The sequence below is a fragment of the Osmerus mordax genome, chromosome 18 (genome assembly GCF_038355195.1).
Source record: "Osmerus mordax isolate fOsmMor3 chromosome 18, fOsmMor3.pri, whole genome shotgun sequence".
NCBI lineage: Eukaryota > Metazoa > Chordata > Actinopteri > Osmeriformes > Osmeridae > Osmerus > Osmerus mordax.
In genome coordinates this window covers 10,913,319-10,938,370 of record NC_090067.1, presented here as the reverse complement: position 1 = coordinate 10,938,370, position 25,052 = coordinate 10,913,319, and the positions used below count along the sequence as shown (strand labels likewise).

At 48.5% G+C, this 25,052-nt stretch overlaps 1 protein-coding gene across 1 annotated transcript in view; it reads left to right on the top strand.

Annotated features, from left to right (window-relative positions):
- Positions 1-24,678, top strand: part of LOC136961912 (potassium voltage-gated channel subfamily KQT member 4) — a 35,820-nt gene extending 11,142 nt beyond the window's left edge. Inside the window, exons 2-15 of the mRNA XM_067255410.1 lie at positions 9,684-9,774; positions 10,392-10,518; positions 10,966-11,141; positions 11,709-11,834; positions 11,988-12,098; positions 12,198-12,293; positions 12,693-12,781; positions 13,438-13,560; positions 14,677-14,733; positions 16,439-16,668; positions 16,931-17,030; positions 21,486-21,617; positions 21,745-21,883; positions 22,223-24,678. Of these exons, the coding sequence (XP_067111511.1) occupies positions 9,684-9,774; positions 10,392-10,518; positions 10,966-11,141; positions 11,709-11,834; positions 11,988-12,098; positions 12,198-12,293; positions 12,693-12,781; positions 13,438-13,560; positions 14,677-14,733; positions 16,439-16,668; positions 16,931-17,030; positions 21,486-21,617; positions 21,745-21,883; positions 22,223-22,426 (1,801 nt within the window). The 3' untranslated portion in view covers positions 22,427-24,678. The remainder of the gene's footprint in view (positions 1-9,683; positions 9,775-10,391; positions 10,519-10,965; positions 11,142-11,708; positions 11,835-11,987; positions 12,099-12,197; positions 12,294-12,692; positions 12,782-13,437; positions 13,561-14,676; positions 14,734-16,438; positions 16,669-16,930; positions 17,031-21,485; positions 21,618-21,744; positions 21,884-22,222) is intronic.
- The last annotated feature ends 374 nt before the right edge of the window (positions 24,679-25,052 follow it).

Here is a 25,052-nt window from a genome sequence, read left to right as displayed (position 1 = left end):
AAGAGAGGCAGAGGAGGAGGAAGGGGGGAAAGATCACATTGTCTTAAGTGGAGGCTCTCAAGTGATATGTGTCATCTTATCAAATTAGCCCACTGACTCCCGCAGCATTGCCTGTAGAGACTTCATATCAGCGATGGATCAGTGGATCAGTGCTGATTGTGAATTTTACCTCCCTGAACGTGTTGCCAATCGTTTTACCCACCGACCTAAAGATGTGTTAACCTCAAAATCAACCTCAAAATCAAATCCAAAGCCATCCTTCCTGTTTTCTTGGTAAGGACCATAAGGACCAGGGTGTAGGGAGGATTAAGAAGCTGATGCATCACCAGGACCAGGAATGGCAGCTGGTATTGAGGAAAGTGCCAGTGCTGTGGGTGGTTTACTGGTGGAAAATGGCTGACAGAGTCTGGCTTTACTGGTCACACTGCAGGTCTGGTCTATGTCTCACTCAAACAACACACTCACACACACACACACACACACACACACACACACACACACACACTGACATGCAGGACTGTGGTGCTACCAGGCCAGTGCTCAGCTAAACACTACATCCCTGTCACGTGAACTCTGGGGTGGATGTTTGAAGTGTCAGATAAAGGCATAAGCCAAGTGATCTGTGGGACAATAACAGTGTGGATAGCATTAGTGGACAGATAGCAGGGACTCCTACACTGAAGGCCAGGGCCACATTACTGTGTCATGCCAGCAAAGCTGGGGGGGTTGCAGAGGTGTGGGGTATAGAGCACCATTCCCACCTCAGGGTTCACAGGGTCACTGTTATGGGCAACCAAACCTGACAACACAGTGTGGGTGCCGTAGCAAACAGTACACTCAGTTTTGATGGGCAAGATTCTGAAAGATTTGCGAGTGTTGCGCTGTGGATGAAAATGATGAGAGAAAGTGGGCCTGCTTAGATGGAATAAGCATGTAAAATGTGACATGGTGGCATGTGTTTTTCCAGTATTGAGGACATTGTCCCCTCAAGCTTATCTTCTACAAGGGTCCATAATCAGAGACCAGAAGACCTTTTAGGGCCACTTTAGAGTTTACAAGATAGCTGTGTCTCTGTACACTGTTACAAGATAATATTAACATGTGCAGTACTGCATGTACAGTAGCTGTAAGGGGACATGGTTGTTTGTTTAAACATTAAGATTTGTTTCTGGTCTTATCTTGCATGATGCAATAAGGAAGGTAACAAGGATGTGAGCGCTGTAGTGAGCTACTCACTGGCTCGACCTTCAGGGATGTTCTAGTGCCACTCTGCTGCTCCCCAAGATCGTGTGCGACCTCGGCTCCTATTCTCATCCCCCCTCCTACACACCAGACAGAATTAGACAAAGGTCAAAGGTTAAAGCCACATCTTTCATTTGTTGTTTTTCCCCAAATCCTCGAGCACGTCGCCTCTGACGTGCTGTGATCCATCACGGCAGATCTCCGGCGTGGTAACCAGATTAAACCAGATTAAAACCAGAGTTGACCAGCCAGAGTGATGATGGTGCTCCCGAACCTGCCCAGAAGCCCCCTGACCACTAGACCAGGAGGCGGGGCTAGAGGCTTACGGGATGTGGCTCAGGCCTTGTAGTTGTGTGATTGGGCTAGGATGGAGATGGACAAACGGCTGTTATTCTAACCTATAACAAAACCCTAAGGGATTCTGGGAGACTTCCCTTATCTCTGGTGGACCAGCATTTCCTTGGTCAGTGGTCACAAAGGGAAGGCGACATGCTTTTGGGGAAACGTTTTTTCTCATCTTTTTGTTCCCAGTAGAGTAAGTGAATCACCTGTCGGTTCAGCCCTCCATTGATGTATTATTATGAGAACTATCCGGGTCTCTCCTCTCCCTGTTGGGTCACTCTTTCTCATCCAGACCCATTTCACATGGTGCAGGCCAGGTGCTTCTCAGTCCATTTGATTCGGACATGCTCGCCGGTTTCCTGGGTGGATCCAGCCGTGGCATGTGGCCATTGAAATGTCAGTGCAGCGCGAGTGCATGGCACTGAGCGTGTGCGTGGCACTGAGCGTGTGCGAAGTGGTGGCTGTCCCACGGAGATTTGCAGAGCCCACCGCTAATTACCTAGCGGAGGTGACAATGGCATCTGTAAATGTCAGACCTCTCAGCGACCTCACCCCTCTCTCCAATTAGCATTCCGCACCGAGGCGCTCTCTGCCGCGTCCACAGAACCCTCCTCAGCGGCTCGTCATCACACAATACCACACGCACAATGGGCCATTGATTAGGGGAACTGGCCACCGGATCTTGTAAACGTGTGTGTGTGGCGGGTGTGTGCGCGCGTGTGTGTGTTTCTAATCTGACTTGATGCAGCACTGCTTCACCTGTGCTGTTGTCCATTGTGTTGAGACATTAACAATTGATTTTCCAGCCTCGCAGTCCTCAAATCAGTGAGTGAGAAATGTTTTGTGCGTTTTAGAAGCTAAAGAAACTTGGGAACGAGACTGTACTCTAGTATTGTGTGATGCAAGGACACACACACACACACTTGATCCCGTGCCTTCTCCATCACATTAACTGTGAATTACCCCTCTGTGCATCATCATCATTAAGCTTCACTTACTGGTCAGAAATGTGGTTATGTCTAGTGCTCACATCACACACGGTCTCCTTTATTATGTGAGAGCAAACAGCCCTCCAACCAAACACACACAGATACCTTTGTAAATACCTCTCTGGAAGAAGACTAGGGAGTCGGGTGGCTGAGCGGTTAGGGGAAGCGGGCTAGTAATCAGAAGGTTGCTGGTTTGATTCTCGGTTGTGCAAAATGACGTGTCTTTGGGCAAGGCACTTCACCCTACTTGCCTCGGGGGAATGTTCCTGTACTTACTGTATGTCGCTCTGGATAAGAGCGTTTGCTAAATGACTAAATGTCAATGTCCACAAGACGTTGAAATATGTAAACATTTCAGAACAGGAAATGTCTTTGACTAGGTTGTTGGTGACACCATAGGAATATATTATTATTATATAATATGAAACACTGTGGATCTTCATTGAGCTAAGGGGTCAATTATACAGCTGTTTCATGATTTACAACAGACCGGTCTAGTGTCTAGTGCAGTGGAATGTTTGAGATGGTTTGCCAAGTTTTTGGCAATAAATCAGGCCTTTTCATGAATCCAAACTACAATTTGGGAAATAAGACAACGTTCATGAGCCAAATGAAATACATCCTGATAAATTATGTTTCTTTAACCAAATGAATGGGAACATGGGCCGTGGTATTGGATTTTTTTCTTCTTCAATTACTCACCACTAAAGGAACAATTATGAGGCATTCCTAATGGTTGGACCTGTAGGTTTTCTCAGGACAATAGTAGTTTTGCTTCAATTCCTTTAAAACATTACTAATCCTCTGATTTAAAACTCCTGAATAAAAAAAACAACAAGAACACAAACGAACATTCTTGTTGTGTTCGTGTTTTCTCAAAGAAAAATATATTTTGTTGACGATCTGGAAGACAGAGAGAGACCAAAGACACACGCTTGACAGGCTTTGTCCATGTTGCGAGACTTCTAGTGATCTCCCTTATCATAATATCTGTCCTTGATCTTTACTGACCTCTCACAGTAATTCAAAGGTGAGAGGTTAAAAGGGTGCTTCCAGGAAGTGCTCCAACCTGGGTGGAGTTAATGGGTCCTTGCGTATGCATGTGTACATTTATATTCATAGAGGGATTGGATGTGATAAATCAGGTGCCATGAGCGTTTGGGGTCAAGCAAGACTCGCCTCTTTATCTTGTGACACTGACAAACATTAGCTTGAGGGGGACTGGATATCCCAGATGACCAGTATGCAGGTCAAGCCTGTGTGTGTGTGTGTGTGTGTGTGTGTGTGGTGATGCCTCAAGGCTTCTGTGACATCACTGTGACTATGGATGACTAACTGTACACCAGGTAGGAAAATAGATCATCATCGTCAGATCACTAGAATGGCTGGATGGCTCTTAGCTCGCCATCAGAATGGTGACAGTTGAAGATGGCAGAACCAGGTTATTATAAGGGAGTCAGGTGGCTGAGCGGTTAGGGAGTCGGGCTAGTAATCTGAAGGTTACCGGTTCGATTCCCGGCTCTGACAAATGACGTTGTGTCCTTGGGCAAGGCACTTCACCCTACTTGCCTCGGGGGAATGTCCCTGTACCACTGTAAGTTGCTCTGGATAAGAGCGTCTGCTAAATGACTAAATGTAAAATGTAAATGATGATGTGTTATGATGAGGTTCCAATGACACCAACTGCGGCGTATGCCAGTCCCTGTCTGTCACACCAGTCCCAGAGATCATCTCTATCGTCCCCCAATGATGATCAAGCTAAAAACATTCCAGATTAGGCCTCTACTTCCTTTTGAAATGTTTATTCCAACTGGAAATACACGGTACTAAAGCTCAGAGCAAAAGCAGGTCTCTACCTGGCTTTCAGCTGCTCCCTCCCGGGGCTGGTCTCACCTCTCTCCTCTCTGACGCGCTATTATTCTTCACACAACTCTCCTCATGCACCAGTCCCCCCCCCCCCCCATCCCTGCTTCCCCCCCCCTGCCCCCCCCCCCCCCCCCCCCCAGGAGGGTTTGCCTCGGAACCGCATCGTCTGCCCTTTTCCCTGTGAAAAAAAGGACTTCTTGTTTATTTGTTTGTGTGTGTTTGATTTTCTTTTGGGGGGGGGGAAATGTGGGGTCCCTAAAGGATTGTGGGTTGGGGATTAGTGTGAAGTGCTGTGACTGAGTGAACAGAGTGTGTGTGTGTGGCTGCGCATGTGCGGAGCTGAACTGCAGCCTACCTGCGCACATCTGACTGAGCTCGCTATTTAAGGAAGGCTCTATTTATAACCTGTTTCTACTGTTACCGCCTCTCTCTCTCTCTCTCTCTCTCTTGTTCTCATTCTCTCTCTCATTCCTCATGCCTCACTATACCTCTTCGCCATGCTCTCTTTTAGGGGCAGAACAGGCCCCCCAGCCCAACCTCAGCTGGTCCCTGATAAGGCCTGGGGCAGGGGGAAGCAGGCCATTGTGGTCTGTGTGTTAGTTAGGACATTGTGTATCGGCAAGGCATGAAGGTGCGCTTTTCCAAGGTGAAAAGTCTGTCATTCTATACCATACAAGTCTGTCAGCGTGTCACTATAAATACACGCCATGACCCTAAGTGAGCTTTTTTTCGGGCCATTTGCTGCAATTGCAATCTGTCTGCCTGAAGGTGTGTGTTTATTTATTAGAGGATGTATTGGAGTGTGTGTTTGTCATAGTTGTTTGTGTGTTTGAGCACCTGGCCAGCAAACACTGCCTGTGGGTCAATGCCTGAAAGCCTCATCGACCATACCTGGCGCCACACACACGCACACACACACACACACGACGCACACACACACACACACACACACTCAGTAGGTTCTTGAATCCTGGACATGGTAGAATTTCATGTCCATCTTCACGATAGCTCTGACTCCCTTCTGTGCTGTAATTCTTTTAACAAAATCCCCCCTTGTCATCGGTCCTTCTCTCATTCTTCCTATCCGCTACCTCCCTCCCTTCCTCACCCATCCATCTCTCCCCCTGTTGTGTGTGTGACTGATGGCTGCTTCATCATCCAGTGGTAATTGAATCCAAGGACTCCACAGCTTAGCCTCTACCTACCCAGCTACCTCTCTGACTGGCAAGGCTGCGGTGTACTCATGTGTGCGCTGCTGCACTGGATGGTGTGTAAAACACACACACACACACACACACATTCACTCGCTCACTATTCAGTTGGCCACCCCTTGACCTTTAACCATCTAAAGGTAGGCGTAACGGATGCCATAAATAGCCCTGGAACAAAGCGTGACCTGGTAAGATATCAGGTTGTGACTTCATCTGCGTGGTTATTTTGGGTCAGTTTTCACAATGTCATCCGTTTATCTGTTACTAACGGATTGTTCCACTATGAGAGTAAGCACAAGCACATTGTGCACATGAAGTTGGATTTGACTAAAGTGCATATACAGGAAAACATTGGCAGTCCTCCACGGGATACTTAAGGCCCAGGCAAGCTTCCATTAAAGTCATCTCACTGGCCAGTTTATGATGCACATTTCTATATGGTCTGGCCCACATCAGTCAGTGGGCTTCTAGTGTTTCACACAGGCCTGGGGCCAGGTTCAACATCCCCTCTCATGCACTTAGTGTAAGCTGTGAGGCCTGAGTGAGAAGACTGTTCACAGGGGGTTCCCTGTTTCAGTGTGTGTCTCTCTTTATCCCTCTTTTCTCTATATCTTTTCATTTGTTTGTCTGTCTGTCTCTCTCTCTGTCTCTCTCTCTCTCACCTCTCTCATTGGGCAGTGTTTTGTGCTGCAGACCAGAGATAGTTTACACTTGTTTAAATTCTCAGAGATATAAAATATACATGGCATTAAGTTTTTAAATATCGGTGTCCTGCATGAGAGTGCTGGAGCAGCAGACTGGCTTCAGCGTGCACTGGGAGAGTTGCATCGATATTCATCACTCTGGCACTAATATTTCTGACCAGATCTTGTCCTGGCCATGTCCCTGTTAGAGGGGCGAGAGGGGGGGGGGGGGGGGGGGGGGTGTCTGAACATGGTGTCTGGCTGCGAGGTAACAGATCATGGAAAATACTGCGGTCTAGGAGGTTTCCACAAACATACACACACACACACACACACACAGATGCAGACGCATGCACACACACAGAAACACACGCAGTGGAGAGGAGTGTTCATCTTCTTTACCTGTGCCCTGGCGTACCAGAAGGTGGGGCCATACAGTAATCCAGTGTCGTCCAACTCCCATCACTCAACTACAGGAAGGGCTTAGTGATTAGCTTGTAAAAGGGTTTGTCTTCTGACAATCATGCAGTCATCAGTCCAGATGCTCTTCCTCCCGAGGATTGATCATGCATCCCATTACTGTGGCAGACATCTTTATTGACATGTATTCATCAGATTGTTTACACTGCAGATTTCCCATGACCTCCTGGGAGAAGAACCTTGCTGATTTTGTAGATTTTTCACTGATGCATGACACAAAAAGGGGAGGGGAGAGGGAGGGGGGGGGTAGCGTGGTGCAAAGTGTGTCATCAGCTGAAATGTGACCCCCCCCCTTTTCCCCAGTGTGGGTGGACGAGGCTGACGCTAATATCTGTCGTTTTGCCCGCTTCATCATTTTCTGACCCCCCAATTTTGGGGCTACGAAGCAGATTTGTGAATTCCAATCTTCTCCTCCTGTGTGACGCTGAGATACCTGGTGTGGGTTTCATCCCTGGGGTTGAGTTCTCTGGTCACCTTACCTCACAATGTTATCTACACAGACGAGGACGGGGCAAAATGTGAAGGAGCTTTCGAAAGTTGGGCTTGTTATAATCCTGTGATAATTTTCTGTACAAACTAACAACCACTCTTTAGCCCTCTCTCTCTCTACCGCACTTTCTCACTTGATTTAACTTAACCCTTGTGCTGCCTTTGGGTCATGTGACCCGAAGGCAGCACAGGGAACAGCACAGGGAACCATCATTGTGTTGCGACAACTTTACCCAATACAAAAGAAGGTTAAAAGAAAATGCTTCACTTGCGGCACAGTTGTCGCAATACGACGGTGGGTCACAATGACTGATGGGTCAGAATGACCCGAAGATAACACAAGGGTTAATCTCTCACTCTTAAAGTCACACACACAAATACAACAATTGGAGGATGCGAGTTGGGTTTATTTATTCACTCAATGCCTGAACTGCTTTTGTAGTACACCCTCTGTCATTGTACTGTCTTAATCTACTGTCACCTTCTTTTGCTAACAATAAAGATGAATCAGTGTGCACAAAGTCTCACACGACCCTCAGACAGGTGATGAGGTGACGTGGTTTAAAACCTGCTGAGAGGAGATGGTCTTAATACCTTTGCCATCTCCTACCCCAGGACTAACTACAGTAAATGATCTACCGTAACAGGAGTCCTGATCCACATGGTTGATTTGAGACGGCCCAACCAGAGGCTCCATCCCTGCCTAATGCCAGATGATTGTGTCTGTGTGGACTGGCCTGGGGGAATCTCCTTCATCTCCCTGACATCTCTTAACCCTTCTTCCTTCCTGGTGACTCTGACCATGTCTGACATTGGTCTGCTGTCAGAGCCTGGATGTTATCTCTGAGTCTTCCCTGCTCTATGGCTTCCTCTCCCCTTCCTCTCCTCCTCTCCTCTCCCCTTCCTCTCCTCCTCTCCCCTTCCTCTCCTCCTCTCCTCTCCCCTTCCTCTCCTCCTCTCCTCTCCCATTCCTCTCCTTCTCTCCCCTTCCTCTCCTCCTCTCCTCTCCCGTTCCTCTCCTCCTCTCCCCTTCCTCTCCTCCTCTCCTCTCCCATTCCTCTCCTCCTCACCTCTCCTCTCCTCTCCCCTCTCCTCTCCTCCTCTCCTCTCCCGTTCCTCTCCTCCTCTCCCCTTCCTCTCCTCTCCTCCTCTTCCTTTCCTTTCCTCTCCTCCTCTCCTCTCCTCTCCCCTTCCTCTCCCCTTCCTCTCCTCCTCTCCCCTTCCTCTCCTCCTCTCCTCTCCCCTTCCTCTCCTCCGTTCCCCGTCCTCTCAACTGATTATCTTACTGTGCTAGACAGGGAGAAAATAAATGGCTTCCCACCCTATCTCTGTCTGCCCTTTCTCTTCTCCCTCTCTCCATATCTGTCTTTCACGCTCTCTCTTTATCGCTCTCGTTCTGTCCTTCCTCTCTCTCCTCTCGTGTCCCCTACCATCTGTCATCTTGTGCAGTATACGACTTGATTACATTTTGTGGTCATATCTTAAACAGCCACTGTATGGTTGTATTATATATGCTGTCAATGGTATCACTTTGTGGTAAGTAGTTGTCTACCTACAGCAAGGACCACAAATATTTCCAATGTTGAAAGTGAATCAAGTTCTCCGTTTTATGTCTCGTTCGTATCCCGGCTTATTCTCTTACGTAAGGCGTAAAGGTTGACAGGATCAAGCAAGGATCAAACCTTTTAAAGATATATTTTGGGCCTTTCATGGACAGAAATGGGTACAGAGAGACAGTGCAATGTATGGGAAAGAGAGAGGAGAACACGTGTAGAAATGGGCCAATCCAGAATCGAACCCCAGCCACTGCTTTAGGGCCTCAGCCCGATCGGGACACGCACTACCCGCTGAGCCACTTTATTTTTGTATGAGGTAAAGTTGCCGCAACACAACGGTGGGTCACAATGACCCGAAGGTAACACAAGGGTTAAGGCATCACAGAAAAGTCAGTGGAGTGTCTGTGTGTGTGTGTGTGAGTGTTTGGGAGTCTGTGAAGTGTTTTCATACTGTGAGATCTGGTGTCAAGTGTGGCCCGCTAGCACCAGCAGCTGCCACCTGCTTGAGCCATACCCTGAGAACTCTCACATGCACCGCCTTGGAAACAATGGTGTTTGTGTGTGTGGGGGTGTCCATGCACGGTGTTCTTCATGTTTGAGATCAACAACACCAGTTCACAGGAAACAGCAGTCCTGTTGATTATAATTTGTCTTTTGGTTGTAAACACGCACCGGGCTTCTCTCGGCTCAAAGTAATGAACGCTCGCGGAACCCAGGCAGCAAATATCTAGGTAGCCAGATGTATTAATTGATCATGTGTACAATGTGTGTGTAACCCTTTGTCTTTGTGTAACTGTGTGTATGTATTGTGTGTCTGTGTTGCAGTTTCCTGATGGTGTTCAGCTGCCTGGTGCTGTCTGTGTTCTCTACCATCCCCGACCACCATGAGGTAGCCAACGAAGGCCTCTTTATCCTGGTGAGGAGCGGATACACGCACGCACGCACACACACACACACACACAAACACGCACAGCTTGTACAGTACTGTTAAAGTGGCAGTGTAAGCGTGCTAGAGGCTTCGGATGTTGTTGAGTATGCAGGAAGTTGTAGACATGATCCATCAATCTGAACTGTAATCTTATAATCACTGTGATGCTTGGGACGAGGTAATGGAGACATGCTGACACTCGCACACTTACACGCCTCATAGACAGACACACCACTCCCCTCACACATCTTTAACATATACGGTCACATATCTTAAACAGCCACTGTATGTTTGTATTCCTTTTGATATGCTGTCAATAGTATCACTGACATGGTAAGCGCATGCTAGCGGCTTCGGATGTATGCAGAGTATGCAGGAAGTTGTAGACACGATCATGAGGTGTAAAAAAATTAATAATCTGATCCATAAGATTTTACCTGATTCGGAATAGTGATGTTACAAATGACCTTGCTGAACTGATTTTGTGTGTGTTCTGAACTTCCTTTGTATGCGTGTGGGTTTTGTGTGTGTGCGTGTGGGTTTGGGTGTGCGCGCATGTGTATTTGTTTGTGTGTGTGTGTGTGTGAGGGGCATCCTGGCTGCAGGAGTTTGTGATGATCGTGGTGTTTGGGTTGGAGTACTTCGTCAGGGTGTGGGCCGCCGGCTGCTGCTCTCGCTATCGAGGCTGGAAGGGACGACTCCGCTTCGCTAGGAAGCCCTTCTGTGTCATAGGTACACCCTGTGTGTGTGTGTGTGTGTGTGTGTTTGTGTGTGAGAGAGAGAGAGACACATAGATAGAGACAGACAGGGGCAGAGACAGACAGAGAGAGAGAGACAGAGAGAGAGAGAGAGACAGAGAGAGAGAGAGACAGAGAGAGAGAGAGAGACAGACAGAGAGAGAGAGAGACAGAGAGAGAGAGACAGAGAGAGACAGACAGAGACAGACAGAGACAGACAGACAGTGAGAGACAGAGAGAGACAGACAGACAGACAGAGACAGACAGACAGAGACAGACAGAGACAGACATTGAGAGTGAGAGAGGGACGAGAGAGTTTTCTCAATGACTTACAGAGTTGTGTTTTAATGGGTACAGTATTGGCACATCAACTTTTTTAACCTCCTCCTCTATTTCACTCCCTCTCTCTCACTCTCTCACTCACCCATCCCTCTGTCCCCAGACTTAATTGTCTTTGTGGTGTCGCTGGCGGTGATCGCCGCGGGGACGCAGGGTAACATCTTTGCCACGTCGGCGCTCCGCAGCATGCGCTTCCTGCAGATCCTGCGCATGGTGCGCATGGACCGCCGGGGGGGCACCTGGAAGCTGCTGGGCTCCGTGGTTTACGCACACAGCAAGGTAAAGCACACACACACATGCACGGTACGCACAACTACACACACACATAATAGAGAAAAGGCTGAAAGAGTAAAGAGGTACTCACTCACTTTTTTTTCCAGGAAGTGATCACACACCTGGCTGTCTCAAAGAATCCAGCGTTAGTTCTAAACTGCTGAGTGTTCTGATGAGCTGCTCTCAGAGCGACCTCACCCCCCTGCCCCCTCCTCCGCGGACCCCCTTAACGTGGCTATTAGATTGACCACTCTGCAAAACAGAAGTCAAATGTACAACATACACACACATGCATCACATCCATGCATGAACACACACACTTTCCAGGCAGCGTTTAGGCTTAGTAAACTAAAGTATTGATGGATAAGACAGACCTCTGTTGGAGATGATGCTTGTGGTCAGCATATCATCCCACAGGCAAGACAGTATAATGATGCTGGCAATTAACATGGTGATGATACGAATGGTGAAGATAATGAGGTGGATGACGACGAGGATGATAACATTGTTCATGAGATGGTGATTGATGGTGACCCCCCCCCCCCCCCCTTCTCTCTCTCCTCTCCCTCTCAGGAGCTTATCACAGCCTGGTATATTGGATTCCTGGTTCTAATCTTTGCCTCCTTCTTGGTGTACCTGGCAGAGAAGGATGACAACACGGAGTTTAACACCTATGCTGACTCCCTCTGGTGGGGGACTGTGAGTACTGCACAAAGAATTATTCGGACCAGACAAGACAACATTGCTAAATTACTTTCCTCAACTACTTTCCTGAATTCCTGAATCCTTCTTAGCCACACCTCCTTTTGTTTCTCTCTCTCTCTCTTTGTGTGTGTGTGTGTGTGTGTGTAGATCACGCTCACCACCATAGGCTACGGTGACAAGACTCCGCACACCTGGCAGGGTCGTCTCCTAGCAGCAGCCTTCGCTCTCGTGGGCGTGTCCTTTTTTGCCCTCCCAGCCGTGAGTCTCTCCCATAGGGCTACGTCACTGTCGATATCATTTCAGCCAATCACGTATTGGCCTCTTTCCCTGACCCCTGACCTTTGACCTCCCCCCTAGGGAATCCTGGGGTCAGGCTTTGCTCTAAAGGTACAGGAGCAACACAGACAGAAGCACTTTGAGAAGAGAAGGACACCTGCTGCCAACCTGATACAGGTGAGGAGGTAGAGACACTGTGTGTGTGTGTGTGTGTGATACAGGTGAGGAGGTAGAGACACTGTGTGTGTGTGTGATACAGGTGAGGAGGTAGAGACACTGTGTGTGTGTGTGTGTGTGATACAGGTGAGGAGGTAGATACACTGTGTGTGTGTGTGATACAGGTGAGGAAGTAGAGACACTGTGTGTGTGTGTGTGTGTGTGCGTGCAGCATATGTGTAATATGCCTCTCTTCCACCAAATTCTACTCTGTGATAGCTTAATGCCTTTTCCTAAAGATGCCTTTGAAACCACCTTCTGTGTGTGTGTGTGTGTGTGGGGGTGTGTGTGTGTGTGTGTGTGTGTGTGTGTGTGTGTGTGTGTGTGTGTGTGTGTGTGTGTGTGGGTGTGTGTGTCCAGGCTGCGTGGCGTCTCTACTCCACAGACGCTCAGCACTCCTACCTGACAGCCACATGGTACTTCTATGACAGCATGCTTCCGTCCTTCAGGTAAGCCTCCCCCTCTCCCCCTCCTCCTCTCCCCCTCCCCCTCTCCCCCTCCCCCTCTCCCCCTCCTCCTCTCCCCCTCCCCCTCTCCCCCTCCTCCTCTCCCCCTACCCCTCTCCTCCTCTCCCCCTCCTCCTCTCCCCCTCCTCCTCTCCCCCTCCTTCCAGCACAGCAGTCAAGCCAAAGTGAGGTCAAAGGATTTCGAGCCCATATAATTATGGGGGTGGGTTGTGTGTGTGTGTGTGTGTGTGGGCGGGGGGATTGTATATCGCTGATATGCCAAACCAAATCAGACGGATCCTTCTTACTCGTCCATCTTGTTGTTAAGCTGGTCTGACCCATCGTTCCGACCTCTTCACCTGTTTATCTGATATGATTTTAATTGATTGTTTTGCTTCTGAACATTTTCTTATATTTTGTATTTACATATTAATTTGACTAATTTTGTTTGAAAGGAAGGGGACTTGTATGTAGATTATGTATTAATACATAATGACTTATAATACAGCATGTTTGGAATCTTGGGGCAGTTCTTTGATTCCTGCTTGTTTTCAGATCCCCCTCCTTTTAAATGTTTGACCATTAATTTGACCTAAGTTTTATGAGTTCTTCCTTTTATGTTTTTGTTTTGTTTTGTTTTGTTGTGCACGTGGGGTCAGAGAGCTGACGCTCTTGTTCAGTCACCTTCAGCGACAACGTAGCACCAAGAAGGTTCATCACCCCTCCCACCACACCCTGCTGTCAGGGCTGAGACCCTACAGCTCCCCCTACCTGGGGGACAGGTACGCTCACACACACACACACACACACACACACACACACACACACACACACACACACACACACGCACACGCTCACACACACACACACACACACACACACACACACACACGCGCACACACACACGCACACACACACGCATACGTACACGCACACACACACACACACACACACAGGATACATTAGATGTCCGTGGAGTAGGAAGCGACTGTTCCAGGGTCAGTATTTCCTGTGAGGATGTGTTGCTGTGTATCTAACCTACTGTTTTTAACGCTGGTCTGAACCCTGTTGTGGTGTGCCAGCCTGCTTCCTGCATCTCATTCACCCTGGCGCCCATCTTCACTAGTCATCCTCTCATTCTCTTTATTTTCTCTCCTTTCCGTTCTCGTCCTGCCATGCCATCCTTCCATCTCCATGTATTCTCAGGAAGACAGAAGCTCCATGCAGGTTCGTTCGAATACTTTCTCTTATCTGGCTCTTGCCTGACGGCTATTACAAATGTTGCTATGTTACGGTGAGGCCGCACCGGTAGTGAATGGTACTCCACCAGCTTGATTGGGTTTGATCAATTCAGCATAGTTCACCCCCAGTGAAAGAATATGACGTGTACCTTTTCTACGCTTGTTAAACCTGGCAAACAGGTTCAGGTGATGAGTTGTTTTCCCCGGACACTTAAGGGAGTCTCAGGTCAGCCCTTCCAGTGCCAGCTGTGCCGACGTGAGAAGGGACCCGTGTGGTCGTACATCGGCTGTACCAAAACACCTCTGATGCATGTTCACTCTGCCTACCGCCCTCCACTCAACACGCCACTCACATCCTCTCTCACCACCAGTCTCAAATGGTCCAGAAACGACCTCCTCTCTGGTTGGAGATGATGTCGATAGTGGGAATTGAACCGTGCGTAACGGGACCGCGCGGGGGGGGGGGGGGGGGTACTTTGGACGACTGAGACGAGGCAGTGGGCCTCCGCTGCTCCCATCCCCTCCTCCTCACTCCTCCCTCACTTTGAAATGCTCACTGCTACGGACGCACTGCTCCTCCTCCCCCTCCTCTCCCTCCTCCCTCCTCCACACGGCCACCCCTCACCCTCTCTCCCTCTGCCTTGTGTGTCTCTCCAGTCAGCTCGTCAATAAAAAGCGGGGTCTCTTCCGGATTCACGCTGGTCACAAGCAGAGGTATCCCTGGCAACTGGCCTGTGCACGGCGCACGTGAGGGCGCGCTAGAGCACCAGCGACTCCTACCCCCCCCCCCCTTTCCATCTCTCTTTCTCTCACACACAGTACTCACCCCTCCCCTTGCCTGTGATCCGAGGGGTTGTGGCGCAGGGCAGCGTGTGCGTCGTCTCGGGAGGGTCACCGAGGAGGACTCGGCCCTCAGCGGGATTTGACTCTGTGAACAGTCTAGAAAATCAGGCACTCGAGGATTTTGTGTCTTTTTTTCTGACCTGTTCTGTACATTGTGAATGCTGTGATTGAGCGAGTTTAGGACGCGCACTCTGCTCTGCTCCATGAACGCCTGAGGGACCCCGTGGTTGTTTGAGAGAATGACGGAGAGTTCTGCTTCTGGTTAGAAGACAGGCCGGTTTCGAACCGTCGGGAAACCAGAGCTGATTTCTTCTGCTTGATTCCCAGCAAGGAAAATGTGTAAACCATGGACAGGGAGCATGTCCTGGAGTTTAGTTTAGTTTAGTTTACTTCATGGTTTATTCAACGTCTGAGTTGGGAATCTTTTTCTCGTTTGGCCGTTTCGTTCAGGGAGAGGGATTCTTTTTGCTCGAGCATTTGTGATGATTGCATGGCCAAATGCTTGGTTTGAACGTCAAACATGCCTCTCCGTTTGCTTGTAAGGTGTTGGTTTGAGATACCAGCTTAACGATGGAGCAGGAACAGGAGCATGGGTGCAGTTTGAGTTCAGGCATGTGCCCTCCAGGAGGCTTTCACTTGCAGAAACAAGTCTTTCAGACAGGTCAACCCTGCCTGAAACCCTGCCAACCTAAGCACAAACATTGTTTTCCCCCTAATAGGTTTTGTGTTGTTCAGTTGGTGAAATACTTTGGGTCAGAGTCCTTTTTGCTCTGTGTGCCGTGCCTGTGTTTGACTTAGCATGCCAGTCATTTCCTTTCCTCTCTCCAATAGCATGCCAAGGTAATCCTCACTTCCTCCCTGTTTCGCATCAAGTCTACCAGAGCATTTTAGTATGGACATATGAAATGCTATTTTCCACTAATACCTCTGATGGCTATTTAAATATTAATTTAAATGGCTGGCCAACCAGCACACACACACACAAACAAATACACACACACCAGCAAACATGCAGCACATGCGACACCCACACACACACATAGAAAAACAGCGAGCGAACATGTCTAAAATCGTTCCGTCATGCATGGTACTGGAGTTTCCTTGTCGATGCACGATCGCGTGTAACCTGACATGTAAAGTGTTCTCAAAGATTCTGCTCCACTCAAGAAGGATGTGGCCTGGGTAACAGGGCTTAGGGAGAGGTGAGGAGAGCATTCCTCATGTCCTGGGAAACCCCCCTCGGGGTGTGGCTGACACACGAGGACCTCCCAGATGTGAGCGATGCACTGTGGTCCCCTCAACCTGGACACGTGGGGGCTGTCTGTCCATCTTCCCCGTGTCCTCTAACCACCTGGACGTCCGCCTCTGTCTTGCTGTCTGTCTGCTTGTCCGGCTGTTTCTCAGGACCTAGTCTGTCTTTGTGTTTGCTAGACTGCCAGTCCTCTGACTCATCTCAATTGATTATGGTTGTGGCCTGGATATGGTCAATGAAAAAAACAAAACAACAATGGTCTTTGTGGCTCTCCACAGTGGCGAGGCCCAGTAGGTCAATCTTCCTGTCTGTGTTTCACATCAGCGGTAAGATAGGATTCCGAGACCGGATGCGGATGAACAACTCCCGGTCGTCTCAGGCGATGCGTACCAAGGCGTCCCCGCTGCCCCCCGCCTCCAGCGTCCGCTGCTCTCCCAGCTCGGAGAACCTTCCACCAGCCACCAGCCCCGGGAAGGTGCAGAAGAGCTGGAGCTTCAACGACCGCACTCGTTTCCGGACGTCCCTCCGGCTCAAACCCCGCCCCCCTGTAGATGGTGGGTCCTGTGACGCACGCATGCGAAAACTGGCCATCTGACTGAGTGTTAGAATCTTGTTTTTTAGATTTGAAATCCTGTTGGACTTGTTTGGATAGTGACTTCATCTAATGACCTAATTTAAATACGACACCACTTGATAAGGTTTCTTATAGTGAAGTTTTTACTGCACTAGCAGCCAAATTGAAATGTTTAAAGGCATTTTTGCAGTACACATACACACACACAGTGCTCAGTGTGGCTAATCGTTCTTCTTCTACAGTGGAAGGTGTTGGTGAGGACAGCATGGAGGACAAGCCCTACTGTGATGTGTCCATGGATGAGGTGATCCCAGCAGTGAAGACTCTGATCAGGGCAGTCAGGTGAGTTGCTGTGGTTCAACTCATGTTTGGCTGGAGGTACGACCTGTCCTGATCGCAATGCGTCAGGGTAATGTGATCCTGTTATTATATTGAAGACGCATCTTTGGCATTTTCACGCCTTTGGAGAGAGACAATTCAAGGCAGTCAGAAAGGCAGAGAGAGAGAGAGAGAGAGAGAGTCACTGGGGTTCCCCGTGATCCAGACTCCAGACTGTGTCTACTTCCTGTCCTGAGTGCACTCAGGAAGTTATAGGAGCAGCACTGCTGAGCTCTGGCGTGTGCAGTTTCAGCTGACTGAGGGAAATGTCCACTGAGGAGAGGTAACTGAGCCCTGCTGAAGGCTGCAGGTACAACGTTATGTCACCCCTGGGTGGTGTTAATACGGATAGACTCCTATTGGTCAATACTGTCATGCTAGAAAAAAAGAAGGGAAGAAAGGGGAAGAGGACATAGACACAGGATATTTTAGTTAATATTACTATTAATGTTATTGACGATGGTAAGTCGAGATCTACTGTAAGTTACATGTTTCTTTTTGTTGTGAAACTGGTATCCATCGTAAATGAATACTATTGCAGACGTAACGTGACCTCAATTGAGAAAAAAGAACATGGTTGTAGGGAGGGAAGGAAATGCAGAGATGGCAAACCTGCATGTGGTAACTAGCAGCTTGATGTGTCGCAGGCCAGAAACACAACCTCTGGAGGCTTCGCTATATGCTAAACTGTTCAACTAGTCCATAGTGTTATTGGCCTCCCACATCTCTCTCTCTCTCTCTCTCTCTCTCTCTCTCTCTCTCTCTCTCACTCTCACTCTCTCTCTCTCACACTCTCTCACACACAGCCTCACACACACACACACACTGGGGCTGAGTTTTCACTGAGGAGGGCAGAAAAACACAATTGCCAGGAAACATCTGGTGAGAATGCAGGTAGGTCTCTGGAGGCATGGTGGCAGTGGATTACATGAAATCACTTCCTGGTCTCCAGGGTCGGCCATACTGACGCACAGCATTTTTCATGTCGTGTGAGACCTGTGTGTTCCGGTGTGTTCCGGTGTAAGGGCTGTGAAGTGAATGTATAATGTGTGATTCTATTTTGGTGCGTATTGGCTCTGCCACGCGCAGCAAGCAAAAAACTATTTTCCTTGCTGTTCTAGTGCTTCTCGTGGTGTTTATCCGGCTGGTAACAGAGCAGGTCTGCCCCACTGCCTTTTGCTCTTTCTTTGCATGCAATACAGTAATATTTTTTTTTTTTTATTGTTTATTTAATATTTTTTCGGTCATTATTTCATGTATTGAAACGTTATCATCAGGGAAATATGGGGTTGTACGGATGCACTGAGTATCGCTACAGTTGACTCAGCAGACTGTTTTTCAGTGCAGGTGCAGCAGATGGGCAAGGGGCATTCCTCCACAGCAGGACAGACGTGAGACCCCCTCCCACACACACACACACACACACACACACACACACACATACTCACACACACACATACTCACGCACACACACACACACACACACACTCACACATACTCACACACACACATACTCACACACACACATACTCACACACACACATACACACGCACAGGTGCATCATCAGGTCATAGCAACACTGTTTCCGTAGCTACGTTGACTGGCCCCCACACACTGATGAATGTTCCTAAAGCGCTGGTAGATTTTTCTAGCAGCCTTAGTGCCCGATTCTTCATTTTATAGAGACACACACAGTTCATCAATGCCTGGCTACCTGCCTGATACGTAGGGGATACGTACTGTGGGAGGGTGGAAGGATGGTTAGAGTGAGAGAGACGAAAGCCACACCATACCTGGTTGACTACTGTACAGTACAGCTTCCTGAACTAAGCCAGGGTTGCAATATAATTTTATTTTTCAGAGTTGAGAACTTTGTATTTACTGAATGTGGCAGGAAATCGCCTGTCCTTTTATCTTGAATTCTTACAGTCAGCTTCACAATTTGAATGCATTTGTGTTTCCTGTTTTTTCTGAATTAAGAATTGTTTCCTGGATGGATGGACGATGTCCTCTGAGTCAGGCAGGCTGCACTCCTGTTTCTCACCTCTTTTCCTGGCGCTTTGGTGCGTCATGTAACTGCTGAAAAGCGTGTCGTTGAAATTCATATTTTCATTTTCAGGTCATTTTGTCAAGGTGTTCAGTCCCGTGGTGAGGGTCACAAGGTTCCACAGCACACTATATAGGGTAGGACATCAGAAATCAGTTGGCTCTCGTGTTACACCAAAAAGTTTCCCCCCCTTCGTTCTCCCCTCTGTAGGACTACACTCTGTTTTTAGAAGTCGTACAGATGTCGTATCTCACTGTATGAGACCTTGGTGGGAAATTGTGCTGACTTGGCAAAGATTATTTCTAGCCATCCCAAAGTTTTGTGGGTACAGATGACATACCTCCGAGTGCTTCCCCCCCTCTCTCCTCCTAATCCCCGGAGACCGTAGATAAAGATTTACTGTGAAAGCGATGCTTCTCTGAGCTAGATTCAGGGGGCATTCCAGGGGCCACAGCATTGCCACAGACTCAGCACTTTGAAGAAAGCCTTCGAGGATCAAAATAAAGTATTTTTCCCCCTTTCCCGCCATTCTTTGTGCCAAATCTTTCTTTTACCCACACCCGAGACCCACCTTGGCAAAAAAAGAAAAGAAAAAGGAAATCTGCATCTACCTGCAAAACGAAAAAATACACCTTGCAAAAACACCTCAAAACTCTGGGAGTCATCAGGAAACGGCCCGCCGTGCGTAGAGGAGCGGTTCGCTGACGGTGGCTGCCGCACCAGCTGTGGACCTGCCCTACACTCCTCTCACTTCTCTCCCTTTCTCCTCCTCCTTCCGTCCTTCAGAGTCGGCCCCGTGGGCCACGCCACACGCTGCTCCGGGCTCCACGACGCGGCAGCGTTCCTCGCTGCTCAGACCCTTCAAAGAGTCAGGTGTCCCTAACCTGGTTTAGCTTTGTGTGTGTGTGTGTGTGTGTGCACATGTCCACATGTACAAAACAAGCTAAGTATTTTACCCTGTGTATATTTGTGCTATACAGTACAAAAGTACAATATCTGGGAAATGTCTAGTATTTCTAACGTGTGTGTGTGTGTGAGCGTTCATTCATGTGTGTGGACTCTGCTGGGTACAGATGGCCTGGACTCCCCTTTCCCTTCTATGCAGATCTGTTCTTCTGGTCAAGGAGAGGAGCAGATTTAAAGCAAGCTTAGGCCGTCTGTGTGCGAGAGATAGGCTTTCCTCATAAAGCATACTCCCCCCCCCCCACACCTCTTGCGCCTCCCCCCTCCCCCCCCCCCTTCCGCTTTGGCTCGGTGCGATCCATCACGCGGGGAGATGACAGCATGAGTGAGTCTGTTTTGCCACGCTAACATTTGGTGTTTCCTGCCTTCTGCCGAGCCAGCACCTCCATGCGTGGTGATAAGGGGAATGAGCAGGGGGGGGGACGGGGGACCCATACACACACACACACACACACACACACACACACACAAACACTCAGCCAGCCCCTCGTGCCTGCCCTGCTCTTGCTTGCCCTGCTCACTGTGGTCTCACACAATGAGTATGTAACCTCCATATTGTATCTGTCATCTGAGTCACTGAAGAACATCAGAAGAATGTGTGGCCCATTCTCCGCGTGAAGGAGATGGCGTCGATGTTATTGTTCTGCTCGGTCGTGCTAGGTCCACCCTCCTCTGCTCCTGTCCCCCAAGGCCAGCTCACTGCTGGGTGGCTGTGATTAGCTCTCAAGGGCTAATCACAGCCTCTCTGCCGTCTCTGTCCTCTCAAGAGAGGACAGAGACGGCGCCTGTTCACCAAGCTTGGGAGCTCCTCAAAAAGTGTGTGTATGTGAATGTGTTTGGGTGTGTGAATGTGTGTGTGTGTGTGGAGGTGTTTGTTTATATGGTGCTCTAATTGCTGAACAAGCTCTTTGCTCCACAGAGCCTGGCTGTTGTGATAAGTGCTAGCTGTCCCACTCAGACAAAGTCACGTTGGACGTAGGACAGTAACCCTATCACCGGTAATGGTGGAAGTGAAATGCCACAGCACAGGGGAATCCCCCTGGTCCTCTCTGTTGACTTCCTTTATGAGGCTGTTGGTGAATGATAAGGTCACGCTGACTGCAATTAATCTTGTTACTCTTATGAAGCTCTCTGTCGTTTCATGGTTGTGTGCTTCTGCGTTTTATGGAAATGTTTACGTCCATAGTTTGACTCGCGTACGCAGGACCCAGAACGACCGTTACCATGGATCTAATACTCTCTCTCTCTGTCTCTGTCTCTCTCTCTCTGTCTCTCTCTCTGTCTCTGTCTCTCTGTCTCTGTCTCTGTCTCACTCTCTCTGTCTCTCTCTGTCTCTCTCTGTCTCTCTCTGTCTCTCTCTCTGTCTCTCTCTCTCTCTCTCTCTCTGTATGTGTGTTTGTGTGCATAGGATCCTGAAGTTCCTGGTGGCTAAAAGAAAGTTTAAGGAGACACTGCGCCCGTATGATGTGAAGGATGTGATTGAGCAGTATTCTGCAGGACACCTGGACATGCTGGGCAGAATCAAGAGCCTACAAACGAGGCATGAGCTACACACACTCGCTCACACACACACGGACACACGTACGCACACCTACACGCACACACACACACACCTACACTCACACACACCCACACAGCATCCTGTGTTCACAGTGTGTGTTTCCCAGGGTGGACCAGATAGTGGGTCGTGGGGCCAACCAGTCTGATAAGAAGGTACGCAGTGATAAAGGAGAGAAGACTCCTCCAGAACTGGACCCACTTGATGAGCTGAGCATGATGGGACGTGTCATCAAAGTGGAGAAACAGGTACAAACTGGTTCTGGTTGGCTGCGAGCTGAACGCTGACCTGAATGCTTTCGTATTTACATTTACATTTAGTCATTTAGCAGACGCTCTTATCCAGAGTGACTTACAGTAAGTACAGGGACATTCCCCCGAGGCAAGTAGGGTGAAGTGCCTTGCCCAAGGACACAACGTCATTTGGCAGAGCCGGGGATCAAACCAGCAACCTTCTGATTACTAGCCCGATTCCCTAACCGCTCAGCCACCTGACTCATTATTCCTTACTCCGTATTAGGAAACAGCCCTCCCCCACCAAAAACCATCTGTACTGTGTGTGTGTGTGTGTCATCTCCCTCTCCGCAGGTGCAGTCTATAGAGAACAAGATCGACCTCCTCCTCAACTTCTACTCCCAGTGCCTGAAGAAAGGCTCGTCTCACTTCACCATATCCTCCCTGCTGGAGCCCGACATCACGTCAGACTACCACAGCCCCACGGAACAGCGGGAGCTCTTCCCCTCCGTCACCACTCTCAACATCTCCCACTCCGGGAGCAGCACCTTGGAATGACAGGGAGAGGCCCGGAGAGGAGCGCTGGAACACACACACACATACACACACACACCGTCAGGCCCTTATCACGTACTTTAATCCCCCCACCCGCCCGCCCGTCACGACGACGCTCCGGGCCTCTGCAAACAAGGAGCGTTGCCGAGATGACACGAGCCGTCCCGACTGAAGCATGAAATCCAAAACTAGAATATTACTAATAGTCACTATACTGACTAGAATCCCTTAAGGGACCCTTTTAGAATCCGCAATGGATTAGAATGCTCGAATAGTCACTTCAAAAATGTCCCATTTTGCTTCTCGGTTCACTTCTTTCAATATCTCTTTTTTCTTCATCCACCTGACCAACCATTTTTCCTTGTTTTCCCTTCACACTGTCTTCCATCGCTTATTCAAGGCCCTTACCCAAAGCCTGACCTCTCCTCTCAAGCGAATGTTTCCATCTGAGCTCATTATGCATCCTTCAGTGAACCTACTGCCCACAGCCACCGGAGGGCGCCACATGAGCAGTGTCTCCTTCATTCACAGTCCCTTCAGGGGAGAAAACAAAAACACCATCTCTTATATTTCAAATCTGCAACTGTAGATTTCTGTGACTTTGAGAAGGAAAAAAACTATGGTTTTGTACATTTTCAACCAAGATTTCTTTTTTTCTTGTCCTCGTTTAGTTTATTTGTGTAGTTTCCTAGTCAGTAGACTTCCAAAACAGCTACTGGAGTCTACTGTAACTGCTCCAACGATCAAACTGTTTTGTGTTTAACTTTGATTTGGACAAACCGTATTGGTACTCTATATCAGGCACTGGTCTGATATTGTCACACCTCTCACAACGTATGATGAATGTACTGTAGATGGCCGATGCTCGGATCACCATTTCGTCCCCAGACCAACCAGTCAATCACCACAGGGCTTCCACCACAAGATGGAGGACCGCATACTTGACAGACGAAGAACCAACAGCCATGTTACACCGAGCATCCTGCCATCTGTACCCCCCTGACCTGCTTGGTCTGTGCCCTGCATGGTACTGCTGGACGGGACGACCACTGCGTGTTCAGGGGGTCTTCCAGGCAAGGACCTTTCTGGGTTAGAATTTCAAAACATCTTAAAATGTGGGATCAGACTGTTGAAGATGAGAGAATGTTGTCTCGCTCTGAGCTTGTTGTTTGTTGTGAATGTGGCTCCGTTCAGCCGTGGTGTTTGGAACGCTTCTGTGAGTTTGCTGCTCCCCCTCCATGTCCATCACCATCAAGCCCACTGTGCAAAAAGAATTCGAGATCTCCTCTCTGTCAGCCGTAACCGACATTCTAGTGCGTGGCTATCAGAGAGATGAAGCCTTTCATCTCCATCGTTTGGGTCCTTCTTGGTTATGAGGGAGACCCATGATGGAGTTAATTTCCATCGACAGAGTTGGAAGCACTGCGAGGCACTAGGAGAACCTTGGGAGAACCTTGGGAGAACCTTTCTGTTTCCTAATGTTCTCTCCCCTCCAAGTCCCTTTCTGTGTTGCCGCCTGACCTCCAGACACGCATGCTCCTCAGTCAGACAAAGCACAGATGATCACAAGTCAGGTAACAGCTGGCTCTGTTCGAATGTTTCCATGTTTTCTTTCCGTCCTGGCCTGTTCGATGTTCAGTCCAATATTTTTTTTCCACCTCAACTGGATTCAACTAGTGTTCCACAGGACAGATTGTTCCGTTCGTCTCTGTAGTGCATGCCTGTCCGCCCACACACAGGAGAGCACCAGGGGAGGTTCCTCCTCCGTCTGTTACAGATGCACCTTGTCTTGTCAGTAGTCAGTTCCCCCGGCACTGGGTAATTGGTGGTTGATGAGGGGAGGGGGAGTATCTGGTAGGTTCTAGCCTGGCAATCATCAGTGTCAAATGCATGATCCCATGCCCAATATCTCCATGTATGCATGTGGAAATGGATCCAGTTACGCAGGCAGGTAGACAGACAGACAAGCAGGCAGACTATCCAATGTGGAGAAACGTTATAGATCCCTCTCCCTTAAATTAGCATGTTAATCATTCACTGACAGGTTAACCGAATTGTGTTCTCATGATGGAGGCATTGCATTCACACTATCTTTCTGATGGACAGAACTGGAGAACATACATAGCCACACACACACACACACAAAACCTCTGAAAACAGCCCTTTTAGTTAGACATTTGAATATCATGGAATACTCCTGTTTTATAATAGTTTTTTTTGTCATCATGTTCATCCACTCCATTCTTGTTCAATTAGCTGACATTTCTATTATTGTCTTTATCAGTTTTAGATATTTTTTTAAGTGTATGTGAGATTTGAGTCTGTGGTGCTTTCTGTCAGAAATTATCTTGAAAATATAATAAATGTAAAATGTTCTTCTTAGTCCAATCATCTACACAAGTAGTTTCATCTGAGTTTGACAGTCCACACACACACACACAGATCCTGAAGCTTACAGACTGGTGAGACTTACTTAATTGCTCCATGGGCCCAACAATAGAAGACATAATTCTCAGCAGCTTAGCCAATACAAGCATGTCTTGTGTCCTGTGAAAGGTTTAGACACTTTGATTGGTTCAGCCAATCCAGCAGGAGGTTCATTCAGGTTTTCCAAATGTTCCATTCAAAG